Source organism: Delphinus delphis, chromosome 12 (genome assembly GCF_949987515.2).
Source record: "Delphinus delphis chromosome 12, mDelDel1.2, whole genome shotgun sequence".
In the NCBI taxonomy this organism is placed as follows: domain Eukaryota; kingdom Metazoa; phylum Chordata; class Mammalia; order Artiodactyla; family Delphinidae; genus Delphinus; species Delphinus delphis.
Window position 1 is genome coordinate 20,383,675 of NC_082694.2, and position 22,371 is coordinate 20,406,045.

General features: G+C 36.8%; 1 protein-coding gene across 2 annotated transcripts in view; it reads right to left on the bottom strand.

Moving 5' to 3' along the window:
* CTNNA2 (catenin alpha 2) overlaps positions 1 to 22,371 on the bottom strand; it is a 1,196,494-nt gene that overhangs the window by 41,864 nt on the left and 1,132,259 nt on the right. For both annotated transcript variants that reach the window (XM_060027447.1, XM_060027448.1), the window contains exons 16-17: positions 13,753 to 13,858; positions 2,300 to 2,434 (exon numbers count right to left, since the gene is read on the bottom strand). In XM_060027447.1, the coding sequence (XP_059883430.1) occupies positions 2,300 to 2,434; positions 13,753 to 13,858 (241 nt within the window). The remainder of the gene's footprint in view (positions 1 to 2,299; positions 2,435 to 13,752; positions 13,859 to 22,371) is intronic.

Here is a 22,371-nt window from a genome sequence, read left to right on the forward strand (position 1 = left end):
ATATACCTTCCTGGAGGCTTTTGCGTATTTCAGGGAAGAAGCCACAGCTTTGAATCCCATGTATATAACGACACAGGGAAAAAGGGAGGAAGATTCAAGTATTTCTCTTTTTTTATTGCATTTTATACTACAGGAGCTTCTCCTTAAAAAATATAGCAACTTTGTCATGCCAGACAACAAAATAAATGGGGCTCAAAGCATGGGTGCACTTTCTTGGCAAAATCATTGAAAAGTTTGTGTGTATGGGGTCTCACATTCTTGACTCTTTCAGAACTTTGAAGGCAGTCATTTGTGGCTATTTTGCAAAATAAACATATTGATTTTTTTCTCCATTGGCCATCAGTGAAGGAGGATGAAGAATAAGATGGAGGCAGAAGTGGCAAAGACAGCAGACTACACAGGCAGGTATGGCACCAAATAACAATCAAGCTTGGAAAAAAAATCATGAAGAGACCAAGAGCAGACCCATAACTGAGCAACATAAGCAAACCTTTATAATGCGTTTCACTCAGAATTATTATAAAGTTGTATAACATTCCTCTAAAAGAAGCCTTCTCCCATGCAAGGATTTATGAACATTGCCAATAAGACTCAAAGAAGGAAACAGGCTTCTTGATGGTGTTCTCAATCTCAAACACCTCTGCAAACGCCAACAATGCAAGTGATAAAAGCCAGTGATGGTTTGGACTACATCTAAATGAGGAAAACACAATGGAAATGAAGCTCTGGAGGCAGTGATGAACAATGGGTACTGAGAGGATGATGGAGAGTAACTCTGCCAGTAAAACTCGCTTAGATGAGGTTGTGGAGTCTGAGATCCACAAAGATGCTCTGTGCATCCATATAAATAATAAGATTTGGAAAGTAACAAATGAAAGCACACAAGGCAAGCTAAACAAAAAGCACTCGGTTCCACAGGTGCTATATACAGATGGACATGAAAGCTGAATGGTATGGGAAACTATACCATTGAGGCTGAAGATAAGAAAGGAAGCAAGGGAGATGCAATGTTTTGATCACTTCTTGGCAGAGAGAATCTTGGTTATTACCAACTTGGCAGAAAGGACACACTGCAAGACAGATTGCTCTTGGTTGTTGAAGAATGTTGAAGCAGGATCATTTTGGAAATGCAAAGAGGTGACTATGCTTTGGGAAGAGGCACAAAACAGCAATTTACTGGGCTCTAGGTGAGACTGCATGGAACAGGCTTTCCAAATGGCATCTCCATGCAAACCAGATCAGCTCTTTTCCCAGCTATGTTTTCTGCAAGCCAAACAATATAGGAACTGAAATCTTTGGGTTCAAGAATGATTTTTCCACATATTTTTTTTATCAAATGGTCAACCTGCTGAATTTCTGAAAATGGCTTGAGGAAGAACTGAGCTTCATGACCAATCTGATTTTCACAAGGCATTCACCATATTGATAATGCTCTGTTCCTGGTAATGCCACACTTAAAATGGCAGCATCATGGTTGACTGGGAAAAGAACTAAAGGTAGCAGAGCCACACTTTGGAATTTGCAAATAGTTTATAATAGATGGCACCTTGTGTTGAAAGAAAGGGACTGAGGGAGGAAAAGAAGCCAAGGTGAAGAACCTCAACACATACATTGGAAATCTTGCCAAGAAATCATGATTCTTCTATCATTGAACTTCTTGTTTCTTTGCATTTGATTAAAATGGACCAGATACTTATATTTTCATGAGAAGGGAAACGCTGAAGTGATTGAACAAAGGATATATAATTGTTAGTGTTTGACAACCATGTTAGTTTTTGGCAACAGCACATCAACCTGTGTTAAATTCAAACATTTTCTGGCTTTTAAGGGTTACTGATAACCTAGTATGCATTGGAACCTGATGAATGAATTCCTATTGTTTTCATCATCTCTAACATGTGAACACAATCCACACATAGAGAGGCTTGCTCCTGAACAGAGAATGAAAATTGCTAGGACTAACAGAGGGAAGTAGACTTACAATGAGTAAATATACAAAAGCCCCAAATAATTATAATAGTCACAGCTTGGCAATGAGTTTCCAGACTATGAAATTAGTTTTCTTGTGAAGAATGGAGATTTTACAAGGCTAGTATAAACATGGGGTAATTGGAAAATCAAACTGTTCTTTGTGAGTTATTGTAAGGTCTGGAATAATGGTGATAACATTTATTATTTTAAAAAAACCTCCCTATGAATCGCTGTAGTTTGGGGGTTTTAGCAGTACTGTTGCCAAGAATGCTTGCCTTGGAAGTACAACAGTGGGAACTTGAATTGTGAAGCCCAGGTCCCAGCTTACCCCTGACACAATGAGCTCTCCTCCCAGATTCTGTACTTCGGCTTTCACCTTGCTGCAGATATTAAGTTGATGGCAATACAAGGCAATTCGTTGAAGGTAGGCTAATAAATCCTGCTTACATGCTGAATCAGGACACTATAAAACATTAAAAAAAAAGATCATCTCAATTAGTAAGTACTCTTCAGTTTCTAATACTTGCTATATAAAAGCTGTGAGAAGAAAAGGTTTCACTGTCATATACCTTAATTACAACCATTCAACTTAACTTCTTTATAGTGCATTTTAGGAAGGCCACAGGCAATAGGTTAGAATGGTTAGCTCTACTTTGATAAATTCTATACAAAAAATATTGATGATCTCCCGGAAAGTCTTACTGGGACTTCTGGATACATTTATGAGTATTTTACCAATTATCTTCTAAACTGCTAAGAAAACAATATCTATAGGTTTTTCCCGAGTGGCCCATTCAACGTTCACTACATGCAAAGTTATTTTAACACAGAGAACAAAGCAACAGATGCTAGAAGGAAATCATCCTGTGTGGCAGTCTCTCTGCCATAGTACGAGATAGAGTTTTAATTCAGTTAGTTGGGGGAAAATTCACTTGTTTCTTTTGGCTTTCTAAGACATGTATCATTCACTAAAGGAACTCTATTATACTTCTTGGAATTCCATATTTATCCAAATTTTAGCAACATGATAAACTTCCTTTAAACAAGAGACTCTGAGAAGGATCAAGACCACTGTAAAAGAAAAAGATTTGAGTGAAATGAATTTGAAGCCAATTGAAATAAGTTCATAAGTGTAACAATAAGACCCTTCAAAGGATGCACCAAAGATTTTGAATTCTCAAAAAAATTCTGGTGACCATAGATTTTTAATTCTCTTTGTAACTTAAGTGGGTAGATATCCATCAAATACACACTGAGCAGAGCTGAACACTTCCACAGACATTTACATGATTCCCTAGAGAATTTCTGAAGCTTCAATGCCAATGGCTATCCAGTAATTGAAATATATTTCTATCGCTCTCCAAAGTTCAGCTCAAAATTCTCCAAGACAGTCTATTGTTCCGACTCAATCTGGCACTTGCAAAGGACATATAATCACCAGATCCTTGATGAAACATTGTAAGAAATGAGTACCTACAGCCCAAACCAAAGTATGTTATTTAGAATAAGAGTATGAGACAAAGACTCCAGCTAAGTTTCCTTCAAGTTCAAGAAAGGGAATTCTTTCATTAATACTGTGAAGCCAGTCATTTGACATAGCAATTTATCTAATAAATGACAAAGGGGTCTTTTGTATGCATAACACTTACCATTGTGGTATTTTTTTCACTAACTGCATTTATCAAGAAAGAATCCCACAGAGACTGTTTTTAGCTTCCTACAAGTACTTAATACTGTAATATTTATCCTACTCCAGAGACTCATATACTGAAAAGAAATAACTTTAAAATGATATCTCCCTAGAGGGCTGACAAGGCTTTTGATACAAATACCTTGTAGTAAATTAAAATGGAAGTTCTATCTCAATGGAACAGTAATTAAAAATGCAACAGTCCGTAAAAAGTTTATATTGTGTGCATATCTCAAATCTTCATAAAAATATTTTCCGGCAAGATAAAGGCAAGCAATAGACATTTTGAAAATGCTCATCCTATTCTATTATTTAAACTAAAGTATTTAAAACACACATAAAGGCATGATGGGCCAAGAAAAATAACTCTTATACCATGGAAATAGTAGAAATGGGTGCAAAATTTGAGAAAGAAATGCTCCATTCAGATGAAGCATTAGCAAAAATTGCAAGTTGCTCCACAATTGATGATAAGAAGAATACCACAAAGAGAGTGTTACGTTTAACTTCATCTCTTTTTTGTTGTTGTTGTTACATCATAATTAAATAGCATTTTAATATTTTGTCACACTCTCAAAATACATCTTGAATCCTGGGATATTTGTGTGTGTACATGTGTGGTGTGTTTTCCAGATACCAAAACTGTTTGGGGCTATGCTTCATGTTGCATGATTGTTGGAAATAAGTATCCAAAATTACAAAATCAAAAATAAGAATCACAATAAAAAATATTGACCTCAAGGAGCCTAAACATATTGAGAAATAGTTTCAGCCGTGAGATTCAGAGTATAATGGAAAGGCCATCCAAACTCCATCCACTCTGACTCCTAAGAAGGAGTCTGTCCAAACACAACCTGGTTTCAGAACCACCCACCAATCTCTGGTCATTCCACTCATTCCAACATTTTGCAAACAATTCCCTGAACATTTGCAGAAAAAATGCAGCATTCTTTCCTGGCTGGTGCATTTCTGTATGTTTGCATGTACGCATGAATATTTTCAAGTAAGTTCGTTGTCTCTCCTCTCTTTTATTTTTTAAAATTAATATTATTATTTATTTATTTATCTTTATTTTGGTTGTGCTGGGTCTTAGTTGCCACACACATGCTCCTTAGTTGAGGCCAGCAGCTCCTTAGTTGTGGCATTTGAACTCTTAGTTGTGGCATGCATGTGGGATCTAGTTCCCTGATCAGGGATCAAACCCATGTCCGCTGCAGTGGAAAGCAGATTCTTAACCACTGCACCACCAGGGTAGTCCCTACCCTCTTTTTTTTTTTTTTGCGGTACGCGGGCCTCTCACTGTTGTGGCCTTTCCCGTTGTGGAGCACAGGCTCCAGACACGCAGGCTCAGTGGCCATGGCTCATGGGCCCAGCCACTCTGCAGCATGTGGGATCTTCCCAGACTGGGGCACGAACCCATGTCCCCTGCATTGGCAGGCAGACTCTAAACCAATGCACCACCAGGCAAACCCCCTCCCCTCTCTTTTACATGAACTTTCTAGGTTACATATGGAGCTCAACCTATGCTGCAAACTGTAGGAAGCTTGGCAGTTGGCATTGTCCTGAAATTAGCAATTTAATAATGTTACAAATTTCAATTCCTACAAATTTCAGGAAATTCTTAAATTATGATAATATTTAAATGAATTAACTATACTATTGAGTATTCCTCAAAAATGCAAAAGAAAGCAAAAAACTTTCCCTCAGATTAGCCATCATATGTATAAAAAAAGTTAAATTGAGACAATCTGTAGGCTTAATTTAAATGTAATACTAATAGTTTAATCGTGTGTTTTTCTTTTCAGACTTTGGAAGATGAGTAAATCTAGTATTGACTTGAAGGATTCTAAAATTGAGGATGCTGAAGACAACAAGGATTTAGAGAAACAGTTATATTAAGGAATGAGGGAGAACAATTAGAGTAAGCAACTCAAAAATAACAGGAGGGCCAGGAGGGGAAGATGGCAGAAGAGTAAGATGCGGAGATCACCTTCCTCCCCACAGATACACCAGAAATACATCTACGTGTGGAACAACTCCTACAGAACACCTACTGAATGCTGGCAGAAGACAGGCCTCCCAGAAGGCAAGAAACTCCCCACGTACCTGGGTAGGGCAAAAGAAAAGAGAAAAAACAGAGACAAAGAATGGGGACGGGACCTGCACCAGTGGGAGGGAGCTGTGAAGGAGGAAAGGTTTCCACACACTAGGAAGCCACTTCGCGGGTGGAGACTGCGGGTGGCGGAGGAGGAAAGCTTCGAAGCCGCGGAGGAGAGCACAGCAATAGGGGTGTGGAGGGCAAAGCAGAGAGATTCCCGCCCAGAGGATCGGTGCCGACCAGCACTCACCAGCCCAAGAGGCTTGTCTGCTCACCCTCCGGGCAGGCAGTGCTGGGAGCTGAGGCTCCGGCTTCGGTCGGAGCGCAGGGAGAGGACTGGTGTTGGCTGCGTGAACACAGCCTGCAGGAATTAGTGCACCACGGCTAGCCGGGAGGGAGTCCGGGGAAAAGTCTGCACCTGCCAAAGAGGCAAGAGACTTTTTCTTCCCTCTTTGTTTCCTGGTGCGTGAGGAGAGATGATTAAGAGCACTGCTTAAAGGAGCTCCAGAGATGGGCGCGAGCAGCAGCTAAAAGCGTGGACCACAGAAACGGGCATAAGATGCTAAGGCTGCTGCTGCCACCACCAAGAAGCCTGTGTGTGAGCACAGGTCACTATCCACACCCCCCTTCCGGAGAGCCTGTGCAGCCCACCACTGCCAGGGTCCCAGGATCCAGGGACAACTTCCCCGGGAGAACGCACAGCACGCCTCAGGCTGGTGCAATGTCAGGCAGGTCTCTGCCGCCGCAGGCTCGCCCCGCACTCCATGCCCCCCCTCCCCCCAGCCTGAGTGAGCCAGAGTCCCCGAAGGAGCTGCTCCTTTAACCCCGTCCTGTCTGAGCGAAGAACAGACGCCCACCAGCGACCTACACGCAGAGGTGGGGCCAAATCCAAAGCTGAGCCCCTGGGAGCTGTGAGAACAAAGAAGAGAAAGGGAAATCTCTCTCAGCAGGCTCAGGAGCAGCGGATTAAAGCTCCACAATCAACGTGATGTACCCTGCATCTGTGGAATACATGAATAGACAACGAATCATCCCAAATTGAGGATGTGGACTTTGAGAGCAAGATTTATTATTTTTTCCCCTTTTCCTCTTTTTGTGAGTGTGTATGTGTTTGCTTCTGTGTGAGACTTTGTCTGTATAGCTTTGCTTCCACCATTTGTCCTAGGGTTCTATCTGTCCGGTTTATTTTTTTTTTTTTTAAAAATTTCTTTCTTAATAATTATTTTTTATATAACTTTATTTTTTATCCTACTTTATTTTATTTTGTTTTATCTTCTTTCTTTCTTTCTTTCTTTCTTTCTTTCTTTCTTTCTTTCCTTCCTTCCTTCCTTCCCTCCTTCCTTCCTCCCTCCCTCCCTCCCTCCCTCCCTTCTTTCCATCCTTCCTTCCTTCTTTCTTTCTTTCTTTCTTTCTTTCTTTCTTTCTTTCTATCCCTTTTATTCTATGCCGTGTGGATGAAAGGCTCTTGGTGCTCCAGCAAGGAGTCAGTGCTGTGCCTCTGAGGTGGCAGAGCCAACTTCAGGACACTGGTCCACAAGAGACCTTCCAGCTATACATAATATCAAATGGTGAAAATCTCCCAGATATCTACATCTCAACAACAGCACCCAGCTTCACTCAGTGAACATCAAGCTACAGTGCTGGACACTCTATGCCAAACAACTAGCAAGACAGGAACACAACCCCACCCATTAGCAGAGAGGCTGCCTAAAATCATAATAAGTCCACAGACACCCCAAAACACACCACCAGACATGGACCTGCCCACCAGAAAGAGAAGATTCAGCCTCATCCACCAGAACACAGGCACTAGTCCCCTCCACCAGAAAGGCTACACAACCCACTGAACCAACTTTAGCCACTGGGAACAGACACCAAAAATAACGGGAACTACCAACCTGCAGCCTGCAAAAAGGAGACCCCAAACAAAGTAAGATAAGCAAAATGAGAAGACAGAAAAACACACAGCAGATGAAGGAGCAAGATAAAAACCCACCAGACCTAACAAATGAAGAGGAAATAGAAGGTCTATCTGAAAAAGAATTCAGAATAATGATAGTAAAGATGATCCAAAATCTTGAAAATAGAATAGACAAAATGCAAGAAACATTTAACAAGTACCTAGAACAACTAAAGATGAAACAAACAACGATGAACAACACAATAAATGAAATTAAAAACTCTAGAAGGGATCAATAGCAGAATAACCAAGGCAGAAGAACAGATAAGTGACCTGGAAGATAAAATAGTGGAAATAACTATTTTATTCTGCAGAGCAGAATAAAGAAAAAAGAATGAAAAGAACTGAGGACACTCTCAGAGAACTATGGGACAACATTAAATGCACCAACGTTCGAATTATAGGGGTTCCAGAAGAAGAAGAGAAAAAGAAAGGGACTGAGAAAATATTTGAAGAGATTATAGTTGAAAACTTCCCTAATATGGGAAAGGAAATCGTTAATCAAGTCCAGGAAGCACAGAGAGTCCCATACAGGATAAATCCTAGGAGAAACACACCAAAACATATATTAATCAAACTGTCAAAAATTAAATACAAAGAAAATATATTAAAAGCAGCAAGGGAAAGACAACAAATAACACACAAGGGAATCCCCATAAGGTTAACAGCTGATCTTTCAGCAGAAACTCTGCAAGCCAGAAGGGACTGGCAGGACATATTTGAATTGATGAAGGAGAAAAACCTACAACCAAGATTACTCTACACATCAAGGATCTCATTCAGATTTGATGGAGAAATTAAAACCTTTACAGACAAGCAAAAGGTGAGAAAGTTCAGCACCATCAAACCAGCTTTACAACAAATGCTAAAGGAACTTCCCTAGGCAAGAAATATGAGAGAAGGAAAAGACCTACCATAACGAACCCAAAACAATTAATAAAATGGGAATAGGTACATACATATCGATAATTACCTTAAATATAAATGGACTAAATGCTCCCACCAAAAGACACAGATTGGCTGAATGGATACAAAAACAAGACCCATATATATGCTGCCTACAAGAGACCCACTTCAGACCTAGAAACACATACAGACTGAAAGTAAGGGGATGGAAAAAGATATTCCATGAAAATGGAAACCAAAAGAAAGATGGAGTAGCAATTCTCATATAAGACAAAATAGACTTTAAATTAAAGACTATTAGAAGGAACAAAGAAGGACACTACATAATGATCAAGGGATCAATCCAAGAAGAAGATATAAAAATTGTAAATATTTATGCACCCAACATAGGAGCACCTCAATACATAAGGCAAATACTAACATCCATAAAAGGGGAAATCGACAGTAACATATTCATAGTAGGGGACTTTAACACCCCACTTTCACCAATGGAAAGATCATCCAAAATGAAAATAAATAAGGAAACACAACCTTAAACAAGATGAACTTAATTGATATTTATAGGACATTCCACCCAAAAACAACAGAATACACATTTTTCTCAAGTGCTCATGGAACATTCTCCAGGATAGATCACATCTTGGGTCACAAATCTACCCTTGGTATATTTAAGAAAATTGAAATTGTATCAAGTATCTTTTTCCGACTACAACGCTATGAGACTAGATATCAATTACAGGAAAAGATCTGTAAAAAATACAAAACATGGAGGCTAAACAATACACTACTTAATGACGAAGTGATCACTGAAGAAATCAAAGAGGAAATCAAAAAATACGTAGAAACAAATGACAATGGAGACACAACAACCCAAAACCTATGGGATGCAGCAAAAGCAGTTCTAAGAGGGAAGTTTATAGCAATACAATCCTACCTTAAGACACAGGAAACATCTCGAATAAACAACCTAACCTTGCACCTAAAACAATTAGAGAAAGAAGAACAAAAAAACCCCACAGTTAGCAGAAGGAAAGAAATCATAAAAATCAGATCAGAAATAAATGAAAAAGAAATGAAGGAAACAATAGCAAAGATCAATAAAACTAAAAGCTGGTTCTTTGAGAAGATAAACCAAATTGATAAACCATTAGCCAGACTCATCAAGAAAAAAAGGGAGAAGACTCAAATCAATAGAATTGAAATGAAAAAGGAGAAGTAACAACTGACACTGCAGAAATACAAAAGATCATGATTACTACAAGCAACTCTATGCCAATAAAATGGACAACCTAGAAGAAATGGACAGATTCTTAGAAATGCACAACGTGCCAAGACTGAATCAGGAAGAAATAGAAAATATGAACAAACCAATCACAAGCACTGATATTGAAACTGTGATTAAATATCTTCCAATAAACAAAAGCCCATGACCAGATGGCTTCACAGGTGAATTCTATGAAACATTTAGAGAAGAGCTAACACCTATCCTTCTCAAACTCTTCCAAAATATAGCAGAGGGAGGCATACTCCTAAACTCATTCTATGAGGCCACCATCACCCTGATACCAAAACCAGACAAGGATGTCACAAAGAAAGAAAACTACAGGCCAATATCACTGATGAACATAGATGCAAAAATCCTCAACTAGCAAACAGAATCCAACAGCACATTAATAGGATCGTACATCATGATCAAGTGGGGTTTATTCCAGGAATGCAAGGATTCTTCAATATACGCAAATCAATCAATGTGATACACCATATTAACAAATTGAAGGAGAAAAACCATATGATCATCTCATTAGGTGCAGAGAAAGCCTTCAACACTGATTTATGATAAAAACCCTGCAGAAAGTAGGCATAGAGGGAACTTTCCTCATCATAATAAAGGCCATATATGACAAACCCACAGCCACCATCATCCTCAATGGTGAAAAACTGAAAGCATTTCCACTAAGATCAGGGACAAGACAAGGTTGCCCACTCTCACCACTCTTATTCAACATGGTTTTGGAAGTTTTAGCCTCAGCAATCAGAGAAGAAAAGGAAATAAAAGGAATCCAAATCAGGAAAGAAGAAGTAAAGCTGTCACTGTTTGCAGATGACATGATATTATACATAGAGAATCCTAAAGATGCTACCAGAAAACTACTAGAGCTAATCATTGAATTTAGTAAAGTAGCAGGATACAAAATTAATGCACAGAAATCTCTGGCATTCCTATACACTAATGATGAAAAATCTGAAAGTGAAATCAAGAGAGCACTCCCATTTACCATTGCAACACAAAGAATAAAATATCTAGGAATAAACCTACCTAAGGAGAAAAAAGAACTGTATGCAGAAAATTATAAGACACTGATGAAAGAAATTAAAGATGATACAAATAGATGGAGAGATATACCATGCTCTTGGATTGTAAGAATCAACATTGTGAAAATGACTCTACTACCCAAAGCAATCTACAGATTAAATGCAATCCCTATCAAACTACCATTGACATTATTCACAGAACCAGAACAAAAATTTTCACAATTTGTATGGAAACATAAAATACCCCAAATAGCCAAAGCAAGCTTGAGAATGTAAAATGGAGCTGGAGGAATCAGGCTCCCTCGCTTCAGACTATACTACAAAGCTACAGTAATCAAGACAGTATGGTACTGGCACAAAAACAGAAAGATAGATCAATGGAACAGGATAGAAAGGCCAGAGATAAACCCACACACATATGGTCACCTTATCTTGATAAAGGAGGCAGGAATGTACAGTGGAGAAAAGACAGCCTCTTCAATAAGTGGTGCTGGGAAAACTGGACAGGTACATTTAAAAGTATGAGATTAGATCACTCCCTAATAACATACACAAAAATAAGCTCAAAATGGATTAAAGATCTAAATGTAAGGCCAGAAACTATCAAACTCTTAGAGGAAAACATAGGCAGAACACTCTATGACATAAATCTCAGCAAGATCCTTTTTGACCCACTTCCTAGAGAAATGGAAATAAAAACAAAAATAAACAAATGGGACCTAATGAAACTTCAAAGCTTTTGCACAGCAAAGGAAACCATAAACAAGACCAAAAGACAACCCTCAGAATGGGAGAAAATATTTGCAAATGAAATAACTGAGAAAAGATTAATCTCCAAAATTTATAAGCAGCTCATGCAGCTCAATAACAAAAAAGAACAAACAACCCAATCCAAAAATGGGCAGAAGACCTAGATATTTATCCAAAGAAGATATACAGACTGCCAAGAAACACATGAAAGAATGTTCAACATCATTAATCATTAGAGAAATGCAAATCAAAACTGCAATAAGATATCATTTCACACTGGTCAGAATGGCCATCATCAAAAAATCTAGAAACAATAAATGCTGAAGAAGGTGTGGAGAAAAGGGAACACTCTTGCACTGCTGGTGGGAATATGAATTGGTACAGCCACCATGGAGAACAGTATGGAGGTTCCTTAAAAAACTACAAGTAGAACTACCATACGACCCAGCAATCCCACTACTGGGCATATACCCTGAGAAAACCGAAATTCAAAAAGAGTCATGTACCAAAATGTTCATTGCAGCTCTATTTACAATAGCCCAGAGATGGAAACAACCTAAGTGTCCATCATCGGATGAATGGATAAAGAAGATGTGGCACATGTATGCAATGGAACATTACTCGGCCATAAAACCAGACAAAATTGAGCTATTTGTAATGAGGTGGATGGACTTATAGTCTGTCACACAGAGTGAAATAAGTCAGAAAGAGAAAGACAAATACCATATGCTAACACATATATATGGAATTTAAGGGAAAAAAAATGTCATGAAGAACCTAGGGGTAAGAGAGGAATAAACACACAGACCTACTAGAGAATGGATTGAGGATATGGGGAGGGGGAAGGTAAGCTGTGACAAAGTGAGAGAGTGGCATGGACATATGTACACTACCAAACGTAAAATAGATAGCTAGTGGGATGCAGCCACATAGCACAGGGAGATCAGCTCAGTACTTTGTGACCACCTAGAGGGGTGGGATAGGGAGGGTGGGAGGGAAGGAGACGCAAGAGGGAAGAGACATGGGAACATATGTATATGTATAACTGATTCACTTTGTTATAAAGCAGAAACTAACACACCATTGTAAAGCAATTATACTTCAATAAAAATGTATAAAATATATATATATATATAGGAGACTAGGACCATCTCAGGGGAGGAAACAATCCAAAATTTTTCATTGTCTCCAGAGAGCATAACTGTTTTGTAGTCTAGAAGGCAAATTTATGCTCATAATATTTTCTCCATGTAAATAGCAGTTTATATAATATTTTCTATTTCAGAATCTTAATTTATATTTTAAAACATTTTCCTTTTAAAACAGTTCAAACTGTAAGCCACTGGTTTCTTAAAGAGATGAACATCAGCTATCTGGAAAAGTATATTGCCTAAAGTACCCTTAAAAGAAATGGCCCATTATTGCAACAAGACTTATTTAGAACAGGATTTTAGAGTTCCAATTCAGCAAAATAAGATGAAAAGTTGGAAATAAGCTCAAACACTCAACATTCAGATTGTGAACTATTATAACATGTATCTTAGTTCAGTCTAAAAGCATAAAAGATATTATTGAGAATTTCATTAATCTCTGATGCCCTTTGAGTCTGGATGAAAATAAAGCTGAAATCTGGATGTTCTTGACTATGTGGATTCATCCCATTTATCCTAGGGCATAAATTATTATGAGAGCATCATTACAGTGAGATCAATTATAACAAGAAGTAAAGTTCTTTCTTTTTCTTCCCCCTGTGCAGTGTATTTGACTTTCTGAATGAGGACAGCCAGGATCCATGATTCCTTGTGGATTATGTCTCTTAAAAAGTGGGTACTCTTCTTTCTCAAGGAATTTTGATCATTGGATTTACTAGTCCCTCCTGAACTGAACCCACCTTTGGCATCAACTCAGTCTCCACAGAGTTAGAGACCAGTTTGTAAAATGGTAGCGATTCTCTACAATTCATTCTTCGGGGGCATTTTATAGAGTGCATAAAACCCATTACAGAACGCAAGAGCTAGTTAATGACCCCACTCAGCATGTGCTTGCTCTTCTCTCTTATATTACCTGATCAGCCACAGCTCGGGCTAATTTGTCCATTCGAGAGCCTGCTTCGGCAATTTTCTTGGCGGCATTAATCACATCAGATGTATTTTTCAACGGGCCTTTGCCTCTGAAAAAACAGACACAACATAATTAGAAATCCACTTTATGACATGAAATAGACACACCTACCATATTGTTTGTCCAGGACTCTGCTTTTGTATTTGATTTGGCTCTGACCAAGTTAGAGGAAATTTGAATGTTTTCTTGATTCACTTCAATTTCCATGTAAATAATTCAATTTGCTTGCACTCATTTTTAAGGAATATTTTTTCCCTATTTGGATGTGCATGCTCACATTTTATTCTTTACATGCATTTCTATATATTTTAAACAGTGGTCCCTTAAAAAATATGATCGCCACAAGAGCAATGGGAATTTAATATGGAAATGCTTACCATGTGTCTATGCTGTTGTATATACATTTGTCTTCATAACAACCCTAACAAGTAGGCATCATCATTCCCATTTTAGAGAAGAAAAAAATAGACTAAAGTGAATAACTCATCTAAGCTTATGCAAATCATGTGATAAATTCTAAATTTAAATCAGAGGCTAGCCAAAATAAATGCACATGCATTGTCTTTCATACCATGCTCAGCACTATTATTATGTTAATTATATTTTTAAGTCCACTTTGGCTCCTTAAGAAGCCACTGTCTCTTGTCCATAACTCGGAACTGTTTGGCCAGAATTTCAGAAATCTGTTGAGCTCTTACTCTTGCTGGTTTATATGTTTCTGGGACTGACTTACAAAGGAAGACGCACAGAACACTGTAGATGTATTTATGCTGAACCATTTTCCCAGTATTTTCACATAAGGCTTTCAATTAGGTGAACTGTTTAAAATTACTTGTCTTTTAAATATTTATTTGAAAGGAAAAGGAAATTATGCTGCATCATAAATCTTTGAACAAAATGTTGCATATGATATGATTTTTCTTCACTTGTCTTGAGAGGTAAATAAAATAATAGACTAAATACATTCATCCTTATATTTTTAGCATTGTTACTGGTCTCCTTATATGCATCTAAAAATCAATGCATTTTTTAGGCCTACAAAATTATAAACCTATAGTTAAAACATGTGGTAAAATATAGAGAAAAACCACTCAGAAGTGATTTATTTAGAATGCATAGAGATTGGGCAATAATTGCCATTGTTATATAATAACGTTTTATAAAATGGAAGACTTAAAATGACTTTAGAAAATAAATGTAAATGAGGGGCATTTTGTTTCCCTCTTAATTTTGTCTCTGGCATTTTCAGTGTTAGTAGGTAAAAGTAAAATATATTGTGTTCATGTCAGTGCTTAAACACGTACATAGGGAAATTCAAAGCAAGCTATTTCATTTTGCTGTGGTAACATTAACTCTTCCATAAAAGACACTGATTTTTTTTCAGTTATTGTATAGATTTTTTAAATATGGACAGAGATTTTACATGTGAATTTGATATAATATGGATGAATTAAAGAATCTGGACAATTGGGCTCCCATTCTCTCACATTATTTTTTTAAATTATCTCTAAATAAACTTTTATTTTGTTTTTGGTTTATATTTTTAAAGGAAAGGTTAGATGCAGAATCTGTTAATATTTAATATTACTCTCATTATTGTTTATTTCTCTGTAACTTCCAAACCTTAGAAAATCTTTTTTGCAAACTTACTCTGACAAAATATTTGTTGTTACCTTTTGCCTTCATCTTAACCCATTCACAAAGGGCTGCACTATGCTTGATTTTTCATTGCTAACAATCTTGGTGTTTGTTTGCTCCAAGAATTTCAAAGGACTTGAGGAAATGCTTTCTCATGAACCTTTCATGATAACTTTCAACAGTTGATTGACTCTGACAAAATGTGCTAAGTTAATAAAGAACATTTATAGAGACTTGAATTTGTTTGAGGCTGAGACTCCCATATTGCAGCTAAAGCATGATTAGAAGCATGTCTTTTGTGATTACACCAGAGACTACAGTACATAGACTCACTATTATATTGTATTTAAAATTTTGAGACTTTACAGTTCACATTGCAGACTCAATTCAAATGTTTGGAGTCACAAGTTGATGACAGGGATGTATTACATGAAACTAGAGAGCAATGTAGAAATTTGGGGATCATCAAATATTTCCTCATTTTCTGATTGAGAAAGCTGGAACCCAAAGAGGAAGCGAAGTGACCTGCCCAAGATGATAATGCAGAGAGTGATAAGGAGAGAGAAAAAGGACTGCAACCTCTGTGTCCCTAATCACAATTTAGTACTCTTTTTGCTATATTCTGATGAGATAGCTAAAGTAGTAATCTCAGAGAAACAAAAATAGCCATAACTACAGATATTAATATGCAAGAAATAACAAAAACAATAATCATCTGACTCAAGAATTTAGAAAGTAGGAAGAAACTAATAAAAATCACTAACATGTGGTATCTAAAATATGACACAAATGAACATATCCATGAAACAGAAACAGAATTACAGACATAAAGAACAGCCTTGTGGTTGCCAAGGAGGAGGAGGGTGGGGGAGGGGAGGACTGCGAGTGTGGGATTAGCATATGTAAACGATTACATATAGGATGGATAAACAACAAGGTCCTACTGTATAGCACAGGGAACTATATTCAATATCCTGTGATAAACCATAATGGAAAAGAATATTAAAAAAAAGTCTCTATTACAGAGTCACTTTGCTGTACAGCAGAGATTGGCACAACATTGTAAATCAACTATACTTCAATAAAAACATAAAATTAAAAAAATAAGAAGAGATTTATGAGTTAGAAAATAACAGAACACAGAAAATAAATAAATCGATTCCAAAAAAAGGAAGGCAAAACTGATATAGAAAATATACTTAGCTTGTTATCAAGAAAAAAATAGGAGAAAAATATTCGAAAGTAAAAAAAGGTAAGATTTAAACTATCTTAAAAAACAGAACATTTGAAGTATTACAATACTAGTTTCCTCAAGTACATGTAAAGAAATTTGAGAACATGGATGAAATAACTTTCTAGCAAAATATAATTTACCAACACTGGCTAGAAAGTAGATTTTGAAAACTCTAAAGAATCTGATTTCCATGAAAGAAATAAGTAAGGCTGTCAGAGAGAAAGCTGGTCAAAAAATCAGTAAATCCAGATGGTTTCTCAGAGGAATTTACTAAACCTTTAAAACAGGGGTCCCCAACCCCTGGGCCACAGAGCAGGAGGTGAGTGGCGGGCAGGCAGGCAAGCAAGCTCCCTGCTCCCCCCACCCCATCGTCTGTGGAAAATTGTCTTCCAAAAACTGGTCCCTGATGCCAAAAAGGTTAGGGACCACTGCTTTAAAAAGAAAATAATCCCAATGCAATTTAAATTCTTCCAGAATATAGGAAAAGAAGAAAGACTTCAAAAACAGTTTCATTAAGTAACATAATATTGATATCGTCAGAAGCACCTAATACAAATTATTTATTTAAGATTCTGCACAGCAAAGGAAACCATCAACAAAATGAAAAGGCAACCTACTGAATGGGAGTAAATATTTGCAAATCATAGATCTGATATGGGGTTAATATCTAAAATATATAAAGAACTCAATCAATAGCAAAAAAGCAAATAATCCAATTTAAAGACAGGCAGAGGGCCTGAAAAGACACATTTCCAAAGAAAACATACAGATGGTCAACAGGTACATGAAAAGATACTCGATTACTAATCATCAGGGAAATGCAAACCAAAACCACAATAAGATATCACCTCACACCTGTCAGAATGGCTTATATCAAAAAAACAACAAAAAAACAGATGTTGGCAAGGATGTGGAGAAAAGGGAACACTTGTGCACTATTGGTGGGAATATAAATTGGTACAGCCACTATGGAAAACAGTATGGAGTTTCCTCAAAAAATTAAAAATAGAACTGCCATATGATTCAGCAATTCCACTACTGGGTATTTATCTGAAGAATGAAAACACTAATTTAAAAAATATATGCACTCCTATGTTCATTGTAGCATTATTTACAATACTCAATATATGGAAGCAACCTAAGTGTCCATCAATGGCTGAATGAATAAAGACACAAATAAATGGAAAAACACCTCATGTACATGGATTAGAAGACCTAATATTATTAAGATATCAATAATACACAAAGCAATCAATGTAACCCCTATTAAAAACCCAGCAGCAATTTTGCCAAAATAGAAAAATCTATCTTAAAAAATCATATGGATTGTCAAGGCATCTCAAATAGCCAAAACAATCTTAAAAAAGAACAAAGTTGGGGGCCTTACTACAAAGCTACAGTAATCAAAACAGTGTAGTACTGGCATAAAGACAGATGTATAAAATAATGGAACAGAATAGAAAGCCCAGCAGATTTTTGACAAGGTTGTCAAGACCATTCAACAGGAAAAGGACAGTGTTTTCAACAAATGATATTGGGAAAATTGATATCTACATGCAAAAGAATGAAGCAGGACCTTTACCTTATACCATATACAAAAATCAACTGGAAGTGGATCATGAGAGCTAATCTATACATATTTTACAAGAAAAGTTAAGGGAAAAACTTCATGATGTTGGATTTGGCAATGATTTCTCACATGTGACACCAATAAAACAGGCAACAACAACAATAAAAATAGACAAATTTGACTATATCAAAATTTTTAAAACTTCTGTGCATTGAAGGACACAATCAACAGAATACAAAGGCAACCCACAGAATCAGAGAAAATATTTGCAAATCCTATATCTAACAAGGGGTTGATATCCAGAATATAGAAAAACTCCTAGAACTCAACACTAAAAATTAATCAGCCTCATTAAAAAATGGGCAAAAGACCTGAATATACATTTCTCCAAAGAAGAATACAATGGCTAATCAGCACATGAAAAGATATTCAACACCACTAATTGTTAGGAAAATGTAAATCAAAATCACAATGAGATACCATCTCACACTCATTAAGATAGTTACTATAAAAACAAACAAAAACAGAAAATAAGAAGTCTTGGCGAGGATGGGAAGGAGTTGGAACCTTTGTGCACTGTTGATGGGAATGTAAAATGGTGCAGCTGCTATGTAAAACAGTACAGTGGTTCCTAAAAAAAAATAAACATAGAACTACCATGTGATCCAGCAATTCCACTCCTGGGTATATATTCAAAGAATTGAAAGCAGGGTCTCAAAGAGATATTTGTACACCCATGTCCATAGCAATATTATTCACAATCCAAGTGCCCAAGAATAGATGAATGGATAAACAAAACATGATATATACATTCATTGAAATATTATTTAGCCTTAAGAAGGAATGAAAGTCTGACATGTACAATATGGATGAACCTTGAGAACATTACGCTAAGTGAAATATGCCAGTCACAAAAAGACAAATGCTGTATGTTTTCACTTATATGAGATACTAGAGTAGTCAAATTCATAGAGACAGAAAGGAGAATGGTGTTGCTAGGGATGTTGCCCAGAAAAGATCAGAAGTCTGAGTCTTCCTATTAGTGGAAGGCAGTATGGACAAAGGGACTAGTTCCACTGGCTGTAGTTCCCAGGTTCAAAGTGATGGTTTATACCCTTTGTCTTTCCCTAACTTAATCAGGTTCTCTACTTTGGGCATTTTGAAAGGTGCTTTGAGGAATCTTGTGACCTTAAAGACAAAAGCCATCTTATTGTTCCATTTGGAACATGTTTTTAGTTTTCTTGGAAAAATATCAAGCCATAGAATTGGCTCTACTGTATAGGTTCATGTAACCTTCTCTCTTTTGCTAATAGGTGATTCTTATACAAGGGTCAATATTTGGAAGCTTTCCCAGGAAATGGTCACTTCCAAAAAAAAAAGAGAATCATGGAAAGCTATTACTGCATTACTGCTATCAACAATTTAACAACTAATTCATATTTATTTCATGAAAAGGTAATAGGTATTAATGAGAAAAATCAATGTGTGAGTGCATTCTGAGTCAATGTACTCAGTACCCAGAATTCTTAAATTCTGAGTTAATCCAAATTAAAAACATTTATTTACCATAGTTTTCTCAGTACCTCTAACAGATCAATATATGATGTGACTCTCCAGTAATGAGATATAGTAAGTAAGGAGTATATTTGTAAATGTACTGAATCATAGAATCCTGTTTTCAGAACCACAGTCCATAAAACATAGTTGGGAAATACCACTTTCACCAATTAGCTGAAGCGGTCTAAAGACAGCACAGTGGAAAAGTTGTATTAATCTGGGGATTAACGATAAATCAGGTGAGACTGTAGGACCATAAGTTGAATTATTCAAGGAAGTAACATTTATATGATGGTCTTGAAGTAGAAATACAAATATGCACAAAATTGAGAAGGAATCTAAGGGTCAGTAAAGGTAGGCCCTGGATAGCAAACTCAAGATTTTTATATTATTCTATGAAAAGAGGAAAGAAAGTTTTGGTGCAAAGGGAGCTAGATGGATGTCCTTTAATGGCCAGATATGGCATGGCATGAACTGACAAGAGTCAAGAATTGGAACTGGAAGACCAGTCAAGCTGTCACCTGGGCTGAAGCCCTGAGTGTCCATACCAAGGCAGGAATGAAATTTGGGAATAGCAGGCTGATTACATGATTCTTTACTGTAGCAGTAGATTGTACCCTGAAAGCTTTATGTTTTAGCCTGAACCCAGTTCCTTTCAAGATCAGAACTTACAGTTGATCTCAAGAGACAGCTTTGTCCCTTGCTGTACAATTAAACTTGGGTTTCTTTCCTGAACTGCTGCCATCTGCACACCTTTTGTTATTGGGATACAAGACTGGCCCATGCTATTTCTTTCTGAAGGTGACATGAGAGGTATGGATTCACCCTATGCAGGACAGCATTTATGCCATCACCATGAGATGATGAACTGTTTCCTGTTCAGTTCTTGGAAGTCAAGAACTGAACAGGAAACAGACATGAGGCATAATCAGTTTTATCCGCCATGAAGAAGTTATTACACAAATAATGAGGCAGAACCTCTCCAATTTTAATAATAATGGAGTGGATATCATTGAGATTACTGAATCAAATTAATGAATTAGCTACTGATAAGAATAAAACAGCAAAATAATAAATGCAAGGTTTTTTTTTTTCTTGTACCCAAACACCCTTTAAATGTAAGATCTGAAGAGAGTAGTCAAGTTTCAATTCCTACTCAGTTATATCCTTTCCTTTAAATAAGGGAACATAATATGTAAGAGCCATTAGAGGTATAGAGCTGAAATTATTCCTTTTTAAAGTGGAAAATGCAAGGCTAATAATGCATAGGGTCAAGTGCAGTGAACTTACGGGAGAGGCACAAAGAAAGGCTCAAATTAGCTACCTCTTTGCATGGCAGATGGGGGCAGCAGCAAAACCTCAGCTTCCTGTGCTCCATTTCCAATTCGCAGTCTCTCCTGTCTCTCTGGCTATTAACTGTATCCTCCCTTTGCCCTCACAAAGGGGCACAAAACTACTCATCAGGCAGCGGAAAAAAATGATAACTAGTAGCACTCTAGACATTTCATTATTCAAATCAGCATAAAATGATTGTACAAAATCCCTCAGGAACTGAAGTGGCCCTCTTTTCACTTTTAAAACTATGCTTTGACTGATAGAAAGTCTGTCTTATTTAACATCATCTAACAAGACCCCCTCAAGTATATCTCTCTTCCTTGACACAGTTATATAGAATCTAGAGCATTATAAAATGTCTCCCTGATCTAAACTAACAACATGACTTGATTCATCATTCACTTTAAATTAATGAGATTATTTGTTCAAGTGATGTTATTAATGGATTGTATAATATCCATCAGACAAAGTATGAATGGTGTTGAAAGCAAGCAAATTAAGTCATCACAGGCCTTGAAAAGCAATGACTGTGGGCTGCCATGATAGTCTGATTTGTAGGAAATTTAGACTTAAATAATGGCTCAGACTGAGTTATCCTACTATTATTTTTTGTGTGAAATAAATCTGTGAAACCGACAAAGACCAGCCAAATGTACAAATTTGAACTTCTAATGAATACAATGACATTTAAAATCTCGAAGGTCACCCTCATAACTTTAAAGTCATTCCACTAAAGTCAAAAACAATTTTTAAATATTTGGAGAAAGGACCAAGTGATGTCATTTGTACATACTGGCCAGAGGCAAAAGGTAAAGGGAAAAAGGCAGAGATGTGCCATATTTTATTATAATTAATTGTAGGCTTTTCTTATTAAAAGCACTCAACAATCACTTAAAAAATTGTCACCCATAAGGTAGTGTCTTCACATTGCCACACATCTTATATAACTTTAATAACAAATACCGTGTTGAATCATTAAAACATCTTTTCTCATGTATCTGTGTGTGTCTGTGTTTCTCAGGAAAAGAAATCTACAGAGAAATGATAGCTTTCATTCATATGGCAGCATAATTTATAACTTCATTACCTCTTTGGATTTTAAAACTCTCCTGTGAAAGTTGATAAGAAGAGTATTATTTTCCCATTGTACAAATGAATAAAGACAGTACGAGACAGGTCCAAAATCACCTGGTATTTGGACTAAAAATCCAGGGATCTTTCATTGAGC